This window comes from Equus caballus, chromosome 2 (assembly GCF_041296265.1).
Source record: "Equus caballus isolate H_3958 breed thoroughbred chromosome 2, TB-T2T, whole genome shotgun sequence".
Taxonomy (NCBI): domain Eukaryota; kingdom Metazoa; phylum Chordata; class Mammalia; order Perissodactyla; family Equidae; genus Equus; species Equus caballus.
This window is the reverse complement of record NC_091685.1, coordinates 94,058,745-94,071,936: the sequence shown is the minus strand read 5'-3', so window position 1 is coordinate 94,071,936 and position 13,192 is coordinate 94,058,745. Positions and strand designations below refer to the sequence as shown.

The following is a 13,192-nucleotide window of genomic DNA, read 5'->3' as shown; positions in this document are numbered from 1 at the left end:
CAATTTACAAATGGGGAAAAGAAATCTAATGAGTTTAAGTTCCTTATCCTATGTGATAAGTTACAACTTATCCTTATCCTATGTGATAAGATAACAACTAGTTAGAAGCAGAATCGTAACTATAATCCATGTCACCTATATTCTAAGCTTCTGTTCCTTCCAGAATATCCTTACACATAATCTATAACATAATCACTAAAAATATTTTTCAAATCTTTTCCATGTTGAGAATGAAACAAATTTTTAAGTTAGAGGTATTCTCCTATGTTCATAGGATATTTGTAGTGCTTCCAAATGAAGTAAATAGAACTGAAGGCAAGACCTATGGGGAAAAGGGCACATTCATTTGGCTAATTTATATTTAAAAGTCTTATTACTGATAAAAAAGTAAAAGTAGCTTTTCCTCCCACTGGTATTGCCCAGCCTTCCTGTCCACTTAGCTTTAATTTATAAGATTTAATTTATATTGATTCAGTTCTAGGATTCACTTTTCTTGTGTGAAGTATGGACACAGGCCAAGTGTGACAGGAGGCTTAGAAATACAGAAGAGTAAACGAGCACATAAACTAACTAAAGCCAGAGCTATAGCAGCATCTAAACAGGGAAGCGACAGTTAGAGAGGGTTTGGAGGATAGCCCCAAAGTGGTGGCGTTGGGCCAAAAGTGAATCAGGATTGAGACATGAATGGTCTATATTAATTCTTGAGATGGTGCTAGTTAATTACATGATTTTAAGCTCCTTGCTTTCTTTACAGTAGGGAAGAGAGAAGTTCAATTGTTTCATAAGCTTTTAAGAGAGTTTTCTCAAGTACTCATGGTTGGTTAGAAAGCTAAAAAACTTAATAGGAAAAATTATTAAGCAATGCATTGCTATTTCCAAAATGTTTACGAAAATAAGAAATGTCTATTTTAATTTTAAAGAGAGCAAATTTTGTTTGCCTTTACCATTTTGTGTGACTAACGTTGATTACATTTACTTTTTTGTTTTTAAAATTGACTTCTTATTTTCTTAGGCATTTGGAACTAGCAATACATAATTTAAAATGGAATTATTGTCATTCCATGTCAAATAATAACATACCTGGTTGTGAGAAATCATGAGCAAGTTGTAGTCCTATTGTTAAAGAGACAAAATTTCAAAATAAAGTCAGAATACATAGCACATAGCATGGGTCTAAATAATATCATTCTGGAATTAGATTGGTTAGTGGATTACTTTTTCTTAACTAAGTGTGGAGAGTTCTTGTTCAACTTTCAACAGTTAGCTAGTAAAACTTAGGAGGTAATGTGCCAGTCTTCACATTAGGTATTCCAATATCTACTGTCAACTGCTCAATAAGTTTCCATGGGTCAGAAATTAGCAAATCTAAAAGGTAGGGTATGAGAAAGTACTGGAAGAACCACCTATTGACTTCCACAAGAAGTAGTGCATTTTTTAAAAGAATGTAAAAATGGTGAGCAGAAAACAAACATATTCAATCATCATCCCATGTGGACTTCAGTCCAACCCAAAAAAGAGGTCATGTTGCTATCAATTTTCCAGATTTATGCCACAGCCACCATCTGAATCCAAATCGTTATTGTGTCTAGTCTGAGCTTTTGTCAACAGTACCACTAGATTCCCTGTCTGCAGAAGTTTCTAGTATGGCTGCCTTAACGCCTCCCCAGAGTCAGCTTCTCCCTTATCAGTCCACATCTTAAATTTTATTTTCTGATGTTTTCAAATGCCATTTTATGTCATGAAGCCCTCTTACTACTATAGCCACACTATTCTCTTGAATTTAATTATTACAAATAACATATTACACTACATTGTATCACATAGTCAAGGGCTTGGTTATATTTGGTCATTCTTTACAGTTATGTATAAAGGTTAGTTAGGGCTTGTCTGCTCTTTTTCTGTGTCAGTTAATAGCTGTGGTTGGTGTATGAGCTCTGGAATAAAACAGATGCAGCATCATGAGTACACCTCTTAGTAGCTGTGTGGCCTTGGGTAAGTTACGTAATTGCTTTGGGCTTTCGCATTCCCTCAGGTGAATGAAGATTATAATACCTGTCTCTTTGGGCTTCTGTGAGGATAAAATCAGATAATGCGTGAAAATGCTTAGTACCATGCTCCACCATGCTAGCCATTATTTATAGGATTCACAGGAGGTAGCAGTGTGTGTGTCTGTAGTTGACCCTTAAATGCTTTCTGGAGTGGCATCATCATGTTGGCTGCACATTAAAATCACTTTGAAAATAGATTGTTTAATTGGACCCGGAAGCCTAATAATTAGTTCCAAGCACTCAGTCTAATTTTCCTCCCTTAGTTTCTGTTCTTAAAATCCATTGTTTTCCTTCATCTCAGTACATTTTCTCAATGTTTCTATTAGCTAAAGATCCTGTAGCCACTCTAAGTCTTCTTTGAGGCTTTATTTTAAATCCTGAGTATCCTGCCTAAACCCCACCTACGAAAGACTCTCTCCCTTTCTACTTTCAATGAACTCTTGTAAAGTCATCTTCTTCCCAGAAAAATAACCAGAGAGATAATGAATGCTCCCTGACCTCCCTTATCTCAGCGCCCAGCTTGGCTTATAGTTTATTAGGCTCTCATGAAGTGCCAGGCTCTGAGCTAAGCAATTTTACATATATCTTATTTAATCTTTAAAGAAACACTGTGAGATCAGTATTAGAGGCCCCATTTTAAAATTAAGGGAACAGAGGCCCTTTGGGGCACTCAGAGTTCAGTTCTCTCAAGGTCAGCAGCTGGGACAAAACCAAGCCCAGGACTGAGTCCAGCGTGGTTTGACCACAAGCCCTCCTCACCACTGGACTATTGGATCCCTTTTATCTGGCCCACCATTTCATGGTCACACTGATCGTTTATGTGCCTTGCGAGATTGTTTTGATTTCTTTAACCCACAGCATTACTTCTGTGAGATATTCCAGAAGTGAGGATTCCTCTGGAGTAGGACATGTGTCTACTTAGCTTCCATTTCTCAGTCTTTGTCACAGTTTCCCCACAGTGACGGATGCCATTATATAGAGGTGCACCATAACAATGACACCAGAGCAACTATTTTAAAATATGAACAAACCTCCATCCTGTTCTCTAGTAAATGTCGGTGTAGCAGCAGAAGTGATAGTTGATAAGTCGCTTGTACCTGTACAAAAGAGAAGTTGAGAAAGAGATCAAGAATGAGGTGACCAAGTGGACCATAGAGCACATCACAAAAGACAAATTGATCCCTCGTCCCTCCCAGTGGCAGCTCCAGAATTTCTGCATGGCGGGGCATTACAGATGAAAAAGTGTGCCTTGATTTCCTCATTTGTAAAATGATAATACCTGCCTCAAAATGTGAGGACTAAATTAGTTTAATACATATATATGTGTGTTTCAGTTAGTGTAGTACTTGGCACATAATGAGCAGTACATATGCTTGGCTATTGTTGTTATCATTCTTTTAAAGGGGGAGATTGAAGCTTCATTTGCATAGCATTTTTACCTAATTTTGGAAGACTGTCCATGTTAAAGAAAGGTGGACACTCGTGGTGATTATACAAAGACTAAAGTTCTGACTGTGCCTCCCTGCCTCCATCCCCTAGTTACAATCCTACTTCCCAGGTAAAAATTAAAACAAACAAAGACGCTATTAAATTCAGTTTTCTTCTAGCTTGATAGGGGGTGAGTCAGTTCTAAGGTTCCCATCCATACTTCTTTTCTCTCTATCAAAAGTAGAATTTCAGAGTTGTAATAGAATTGTAGGAAATGCTGGCTCCAGTCTATGATTCCTGGCTGAGGGTCCAGATACCCAAGTAATATAATGAATTCTGGGTCATGGTTATTCTTTAACACAAATATATATGCACACAAATATGAATATAGGACTTGTATTCTCACACATCTTTTAAAAATCTCATTAAATACTTATAAATTATTGTTATTATTACTATCATTATTTTTTCTGAGGAAGATTCGCACTGAGCTAATATCTGTCACCAATCTTCCTCCTTTTGCCTGAGGAAGATTAGCCCTGAGTTAATTCTGTTGCCAATATTCCTCTATTTACTATGTGGGTCTCTGCCACAACATGACTGCTGACAAATGGTGTAGGTCTGCAGCTGGGAACGGAACCCAAGCCATCAAAGCAGAGTGCACTGAACTTAACTACCAGGCCATGGGGCCAGCCTCTATAAACTAATTTTTATAATTAAGCAATTATATTTTTATTTTAAAATAAGTTTTATAAATTAAAAATTTATAAATTATTTTATAAAGTTTTATAAATTAAATAAGATTTTTAATTACAAAAGTAATCTAGATTCAATGAGTTACATTTTGGAAACATAAGAAAGCACAAAGAACAATACAAAAATTATTTATCATCAAATTACCCAGAGATAGACACTTTAAACATTTTGGTGCCATCTGAACTTTTAGCTATTGCTTCTAAATATGGAATCATTGTTTTTAAATATGCATAAAAATGTACATAGTGTTTAAACTATATATGGACATATACCCTATGTTTCATATGCTCTTCTATGACAAGATTTTTAATGGTTACATAGTATTCCATGTATGAATGTACTGTAGTTTATTTATCAGTCTCCAACTTGAAGCATTCCTATTATTTTTACTCTTAAGAGAGTTATACATCATTCTGGGATAAACAGCAGTGCACTAAACTCCATGGATGTAGCTCCACCCATTCCTTTGAGGCATTCTAGTGAAGGAAATGGTGCCCAAGAACGACGGAGTCGAGGTTTGAAGGGCACCTGCAGACATTCCCCAGAGACAGTGTCACTTTGGCTCCTAAGCTAAATGCTCAAGGTTTTCTGGAGAATCCACAAAGAACTGCAAATGTCTTTCACATTTTTGGTCAGTCTACTCAAGGACAGAGTACAAAATCTGCCTATTTCTACCAGCTGTCAGCTAATCAATTTTCCCCCAAATTGCACAGGTAAGAATCATTGTCCCCAAACTGTCTACAATGTTTCCTGCTTTCTCATAAATCCTGCTTTCACCTTGTTCCTTGACTTGTCCTACAACCCAATTCATCACATGCATGTAAACAATTGTGACACAAATTAAGCAAATAGCATGACAAATAACTAATATTTCTAAGTTATTCTTCAACATTCAGGTGTCACGGTTTAAAGATAACATAAGAACAAATGTTTTTATTTATTTTTTTTTTGTGATTTTAAAAGTTTTATATCAAAATGAGTTGGCCCCTACAAATCAGTTCACTTTTCTCTTAGAAATGCACTAGAGGAATATTTTGGTTCATATACCTGCTTGGACCCCCAACAAATTCTCTGACACTGGAAAAGCATATAAAGAGTCATGTTTGTAGAACAAATGTTTTAAATAATTACCTGATGATTGGGATTTTGAGATTCAGCAAGTATTAATATTAAAATTATGGAAAGAAATATTTTCATGAAGAATCAATTAAAGTATGTAAAAATTACAAAAAAGGGTAACTAATGAACAAAATGATTTCTGTCTCTTAGTTAACGTTACATCTCCTTTACACCTTTCGATTCAGCGTAATTCTTTCACACTTAGGGCACACATTTGTAATCCCTCATGAATATGAAATGGGATCTTCTGAAACATAAAACTTGTTTTCAGGGCTCCAAGGTCCCAGAGTTAGCTCACTTTGAATCTCCTCAGCACTAGAATAGTGCTTCGTACATGATAGGTATTCAGTAAAATGCTAACAGTTATAAATGTTTGGCCAATTTCTTATGGAGAAACAACTAAGTGAGTTTCCGGATTGCATCTAAAATGAACATAACAATGAATAAAACAAGCCATACAGCAAAGAGGCATGCACAGCATGAGTGCAAGCATATTGAAAACGTGTGTTGATAGAAGAGCAACAAAATATTTTCAACATTTCAGTAAGAAGCACACACTTTTACAACCTGAAGAAAAAAATCTAAAAGTGAAAAACAAAACAAAACCGCACCAAACTTGAAGTTTTCAAGAGTTAAATGAGTTCAAATGTTAAAACTGCACCTGAGGACATCTAGTAGTTTTGACTGTGAAGACAAATATACCCCTCCTCCAGGTTTCCGAAGTGTTCAGCAGGACATCAGGGACTGCCTGAGCAGGATTTGTAGGGGTCAGTTGGGGAAGTGTGTTGAATCTGTAGGATGGTGCCTACTCCTCCTTGTGAACACTGCAAGATCCTGCATGACCCAGCCCCCCCCAGCTTCCCCTCCTCGTTGCTTGCCACTCTACCATGCTGGACATTTCTTGGTTCCTCAAAGGCACCACACTCTTCTCCATGCCAAGGCCTTTGTTCCTGCTCTTCCTCTTGCCTGAAATATACCCCCAACACCCATCTCACCTAACAAGCTTCTTTCCAGGTCTTAGAGTTCAATGCCATTTCCTTTGGAAGGTCTTCTCTGACCTCCTCTATTTAGACTTAGACTAAAAACTCCATGAAGTCCACAGCACTTGGCGTGGTATGGTAAAGTCTCAATGGAATTTTATGATTGACTATTTGGAATTAAGACATGTGTCCATGGGCCTTGATGGTCACTGGGAACCTTGGGTATATTTGTCCATTTGTTCATTCATTTACAAAAGAGTTTTAGCAAGCCTACTTTACGCTATGTACTAGGAATACAATGAATTAATAAATAATTCGTTGTCTTTCCATTCATGGAAATTCCAGCTTAGCAGAGAGAGATAGAAATTTAAGCTAAGTATAATACAGTTTTTTTAGGGTGATGGTGGAAGTCGGGGTACAAAGGAGATAAGTGGTCACTTCTACTTGAAGGAGTAGGATGTAGAAAGATCTCGCGGAAGTGTTCTTTGAACTCATCTTGAAAGAAGTTTAGGATTTTACTGGGGAGACTGTGTGGACAGTTAAGAACAGAGTCAGCAACGTCCTGGAATTTGAGACATCAAATTGGGAGAAGTTGGGAGAACAGCAGGGTGTCTATGTGGCTGCAGGGTAAGACGTGAGAAGCAGAGGAATAGAGAAATGGTGGACAAGGAAAAAGGCAGAAGAGGTAGTGAAGCCCCATGTGTTATGTGCCATAGTATGGAATTTTCACGTTATCTTGAAGGCAGCAGAAAGACAAAGGATTGGAACCAGATTCTCATTTTGGAAAGATCACTGTCAATAGCATGGAGGATGGTGTGGGAAAAGAGCATGCAGCATGCCCAGAACCCTTCATAGGAGGATTCCACCTTGTGATCATGAGTGGCCAAGATAAGCAGTCCCTTTACAAACAAGCCACTCCTCCTTGCAGAGGGTTCTTATCACTTTTCGGCATTGCGTTTCATGGAGGAGGTCTGTAATCTAAGAGCTTAAAGGGGCAAAAAATTATAGCAAGTTGTAAAGAGAATATGGCAAAGACCCTACAGTAGGATCTAACATCTTTTCAAACTGGCACTTTAATCTTTTAATTTTAAACAAAGTCAAAGAAGGAGAAAAAAGTGTTTTAAATGTATAAGCAAAGTACCTTTTTTTTGTATTAAAATGAGAAAACGTTTAGGGAGAGAACACTCATTAAAAAGTTTTGAACTTTATCAAGACAATTTTAACTCTCTAGCAAATAAGTAGACTTCTTTCTTTTCCAACAGCTACTCCTCAAAGAAAAGGAGCATTTAGTGGAAATTTATTCTGAAAGGAGAGGGTGAAGACCCAGGAGATAAAAACTACCCAAGTTTACAGAGCAGGTCACATGCTGACATTGGCCTTAACACTTGTCTGAAGTTGGTTGTAGTGCCTCTTTCCAGCTCAGAGCTACACGTCTTCCATCCTTGCTTCTAAGCAAGGCTCTAAACTATAGCTAAAATTCAGGAATATCTAACATTGAAGGCAACACATTGTTTAGAGGAACAAAGTCTTTGAGATAATTTCCAAAAATTGCATACTCTTTATCCAAGTCCCGTCTGTGAATGTGAATGTCATGTCCCATTTATGCCCTTACAAAAACAGATTGGTGGCCAAATTGACTTGAGTCTGAAACTTGCCACTTATGTTCTTAGAAATACCTGCTTTAATTCTCCAGATTTGTTGCTTTGATACAATTTTCTGTTGCAGTCACCTAAAACCATCAACACGGTAAGTAACTGAATACATAAATGCCCCAAGAACAACTTGATAAAATATATTTTTAAATATTTCTTTAACAACCTAATATCTGTAGCTGATCTATAAAATGACCTTTGTCATAGCTTTTCTTCCATTTTCCGAAAAAAACCCAGACAACCTTATAAGTATTTCAATAGGAATTAATCCTCATGCTTGCTTAGTGGTATGAGGAGCGCTTGAAGACTTGTTATTGATCCATAGTTCACAGTACCAGCTTGAAAGAACAACAGCTTTTATCACACAGATATATTTTTGTATCTTCTAATATTTAATTAAATTTTAAAGAACTTGTTGGTTATTCCAAGATAGATTCACATGGAATAATTCAAAGAATTTTATCAATTGCGTCAAATTAAATAAACTAGGTCCTGGTTGAAAAATGTCATTTAGGAGAAGCAAACAAAAAAAAACCTATCTTTTCATACATCCTCAGATGCTTAAGCTACTTTCAAAATTCAAGGTAAGGAAAACAAATGCCACAATACGTACTTGCAACAACCACCAAGAATGTTCTAATCCTACATTTGACAGCAACAGCCCTCATGTTTATCAGGCTCTCCCAGGTTCCTCACGCCCTAATCAGCTAATAGACATCTGTGGACATATTCAGAAATGCTGAGTTGCAAAATTTCTGTGAGTAAGTGAATTTTAAACAGAGCTTTTTACAATAGAATCTTCAGTTGAGTCAACTAGATAGATAACATCCAAGCAAATCTGTAGCCATTAAACAACAGACACGGTTTGTCTAAATCTCCTGGAGACTGGATTATAAGAAGGGTCTCTCTCCTGCTTTGTGTCTGTATGTGTGCGCGTGCGCGCACGAGGGGTAGGGCTAGCTTTCCACGTCTGTTTGCGTTGCTCACATATTAAAGATCAACTTAAATACTGTCCTGTTTAATTAAGAATTACTTTTACATTTTACATTACAAGGTCACTCGGAACATCTAATCCAACTTTCCTACTTTACAGATAAGAAACTTGATATAAAAATTAAATAATTGGCTCAGAATTAACGGAGCTGGTAAGGAACAGAACTGAGACCTATTCCACTGACTTCCAATATTATTCCCACCTCCCAGATCTCACCGCCTGGTTGAGATCTTGTCAGCAAGATTTCGTTTGTCTAATTCATAGTAGCAGAGAATAGAATGGCGGTTACCAGAGGCTGAGGGGGCGGGGAAAAGGGGAGACGTTGGTCAAAGGGTACAAACTCTCAGTTATAAAATGAATAAATTCTAGAAACCTGAGAAAAATAAAAAGATTTGTTTGATATTTTAGCATATTAGCTGTTGAACACTGAGGTGTGTTGTAAACAAAAAAAGACAACTAAATTCCTTGGGATTCCCAGGCATCCTAAGGGCTAGAATTTTAATAATAATTATGTAGTCTTCATTTTGATGACTTTTTCACACCAATTCATTGTACTGCTTACATTCTATCTCTTTACCCTCAGTGTCCTCTTGCTATAGCCACTAAAAGAAACTGTTTTCTGCTCTAGCAATATTGACATGAGGGTCATTTTCTTAATCCTTTCACTTCTGGCAGGAACACATCCAGACTATACCTGAAATTCCACCTCTCTTTCCAAGTGATGCATATTTACCTTGAGGTACTATGGAAGATGGGTCCAGCACCTGGCTACCCAGGAATGGATGGGTCTTGGGCCAACACTGCACATTTCCTTAGCTGCACTAGGCTCTGAAAAACTTACTCTGAAGTCTTTACCCCACGCCTACTTGCAATGTCTCACTGGCTGAACCTCGAAGCACGAGTAGGGTTTTAGGTGAAGATGTGGAGAAGGGAAACCGAAACGGCATGGGCTGAAATATAGAGAAAGAAGAGTACAGTGTGCATTCACGTGGAGGCTAGGGGGCAGCCAGCAGGCAAAGGTTGGCAAAGCTCTCAGACTGACAAAAGTTTAATGTCCAAGAGGCAAATTAGTGCAAAAGAAAACAGAAGGGTAGGTACAGCAAGGCCTCTAACTCCGAGTTTAGTTTCTTTTTCAATCCCCAAACACTGAAATGGCATTTGCTATAATACTTGTACAAAGTACATATTTGTGACCTGAACCAAAACGTATTATTTTAGGTTTAGGAAGGGTACAATGAATTAATTAATATGCCACCCAGAATATTAAATATTCCAAGTTTGCATGATCATATCATCTCACAGCTTACATTTGCATAACATTTGAATTGTTCCAAACATTCACCTCTTTTTTCTCTTATCTTCTTGTCTCTTATCACTTTGTCTCATCACTACTCTGACCTCACAGTTGCTTGTGAAAACTCTCCCAGCCTGAGATGCCTCTGTGTCGGGGGAGGAAGCATGAGAGGGCTCCTGCCACTGTTTCCATTGTACCAAGGACATGGGGTGACTTCTGTGCCCAGAACTCCTTAGGCAACAATTGGGAATAGAGCCTAGCATCTGCTCTATGCTCTATGCACTAAACCACATGGCTTTCCCAAACTGTTGACATTTCTAACATCAACTGTTATTAGAAAGAATAACAGTAAAATGCAACATTGGACAAATACCCTGCAGTTTTGCTTTATGCCAACACTTCCAGTAGCTGAGCTTCTGTCATGACGTGATAAGGTCAGCTCATGCAGCTGCTGGTTTTGCTTTTGAAGCCCTCCTGCCTCACAGCTGATAGAAGTCTTATCTTGCAAAAGCAAACTCTTACAAGGATACACCCTGCCTATGAAATGCCTTCAAAAGTTTTCAAGTCAAAAATTAAATTTTCTAAGTGCTGTCAGTTTTTGGTATTGTGATGACCAGGAAAACTGATCGATAAATTTATTTTTGGAAGTTCTGCACAGCTAATTTTTTGTAAAACTGGGACAAAAACTCACATCCTCTGATTTCCAACTCTATGCCTTTTCAGCCAGACCTTGTTATTTTATACAGAGTGAATGTGTAAATGGGGATCTTGCCTGTTCCAAAAGATGTTGAGAGAAGGCTAGTGCCATGAAGCAATATTTTAAGAGAAATATTCAGTCTTGCTCTTGAATTAGAGGACTGAGAAATTCAGTCTGAGTCAAGTTGTAATAATATAGTTAGGTGTCCATCTTGTCTGTTGTTGTTCACGTTTGTTTTTTGGGGAAGGGTTTTAGTAAGCCAAAATAGGCAATTACAATTTAGAAAAATGGAACTTCCTAAAGGATAAAGTTGTTGGTGTGATAGCATTTGATCCTAGTGTCTTGAATAGCCCTTAATATTTTGTTTGAACTTGTGGGTCAGTACTTCTTAAAGAAGGACATAGCCTGGTAACTGGTCTGATTAGTGGGCCGGGTCTCAAGTGAAATGACCCAGTTTCTGCTTCCCTTCAGAGTGGCATGTTTTGGGAGTTCCCAAGCAGCCAGTTGGTCACACTTCTGCCTTCCTTAACTTGGCAGAGAATAGCTCTTCATCGAGTCTACCTTGAAGCTGCCATGGCCTAAGAGGAGAGCAGCTCCCCTCAGGGAACTCTGAACTTCATAGCCTGGCTCTGTACCGCCCAGCTTCTGGTCATCCTCACTGTCCCAAACCATTACTGAGACAGCAGGGGTAGAGAGAAGACTCAGTCCATAATTCCAGCCATTGTACACCCTTCAGCTAAGACAGATGGAAAGCAAGGGATATTTCTGTCCACTGTCCCAGTGAGAAAGGAGGTCAGCGTTCTAGTCCTGGCTTTGCTACTATCTGGTTGCAGAAGTGAATAAGTCACTGGGCCTCAGTTTCTCGCCTCTAAAATGAGATTAACAGAAAAGACGTCTTCTAAGGTACTTCACCTTTCAAAATCATGGAAATTTATATGTCTGAGATAATAATATACATATTTAACACTTATTGTGTATTTACCACATTCCAGGCATCCTCTCTTACCATCTTCAAAACAATTCTCTGAGAGCATATTATTATATATTAATTATTATTTACAGGAGGAAAACAAAGGTCGGAAACATTGCCTAATTTGCATAAGATCATGCAGCTGTTAAGTGGCAGATCTGGATTTTGAATTCAAATCTATTTCACTGCAGAACTATCTGCCAAGTTCTATCATGATATATACAGAATAAAATGAATGAAGAGCAAATAAATTTCATTAATAGAAGATTGAATTCTCACCAAATTATAGTACAACTAACTTTCAAGCAAGCCTTCACTTACAGCAAATGAGGACTGATTGAAAAGATACAAAAATAATAATTTACCTTGTGCCTAACCCGAGGTGAAGGGCTGTACCTCTAACACAGAGTTGTGGGGTGACCTGTGCTGTTATATCCACACCATGGAAGGACAGATGTTTCCGGTTAGTATCACTTTGTTAACTGAAATCTTACTTTTTCCAGCCAAGCATCTTCCAGTCCAGTTGCCCCTGCCTACCAAAAATCCTCAGAATGAAAGAGGATTTTACATACTTTGGGTGTGCCAGCTTTATTTTAAGGTATTGACATTTCTGTAGCTGAACTCTCTACACATCTTAGGTTTGGGCTTAAGGAAATCAGGCTGGATGAGAAAAATTCTCATTTAAAATGAAAACTTTATCCCAAAGTTCTCATACCACTGATTCTTCCTGTGACTGGTTGAACAGTGACGAATAGCAACAGAGGAAACTGGATCAGTAGTTGTCACTCTTGACTGCATGTTGGAATGATCTGTGGTCCCCAGGCACTGGATTCTAACGTGTTGCCAGCATTAGGAACCACTACTCCATACTAGTTAACATATGGAAACTTTGTTTTCATGGTTTTTGAGGTCTATCCTTACATTTTCTAAGGTTCTCACATCACTATTATGTAAAACTTTAACAGCTTCAGACAACGATTTGATATTACTCTGATTTGCTTGAGAAATAATAACATTCACAAGTTGCCATATTAAGTGTGACATTTCTTGTGGTTTTGTCCTAGAAAATCTCCTCTCCGCAGCATTTGGTTTTACTCTTTGCACTTTCCAAAGGTAAGCTTAATGGACAGAGTGGATGGCTCTGGTGGAAACTGGGGTACAGCCTGGGGCCTCACACCCTGTGTCCACAGCCTCCTGGAGCAGCTTCAAGGAGCTCCACGGGAACTTAGCTTAGAAATCCTCAGTCTAAAACTG

The 13,192-nt window shown here is 38.0% G+C and overlaps 1 protein-coding gene across 1 annotated transcript in view; it reads right to left on the bottom strand.

Moving 5' to 3' along the window:
* GYPA (glycophorin A (MNS blood group)) overlaps positions 1 to 13,192 on the bottom strand; it is a 37,077-nt gene that overhangs the window by 10,005 nt on the left and 13,880 nt on the right. Inside the window, exons 3-4 of the mRNA XM_005607829.4 lie at positions 3,080 to 3,145; positions 1,081 to 1,113 (exon numbers count right to left, since the gene is read on the bottom strand). Of these exons, the coding sequence (XP_005607886.1) occupies positions 1,081 to 1,113; positions 3,080 to 3,145 (99 nt within the window). The remainder of the gene's footprint in view (positions 1 to 1,080; positions 1,114 to 3,079; positions 3,146 to 13,192) is intronic.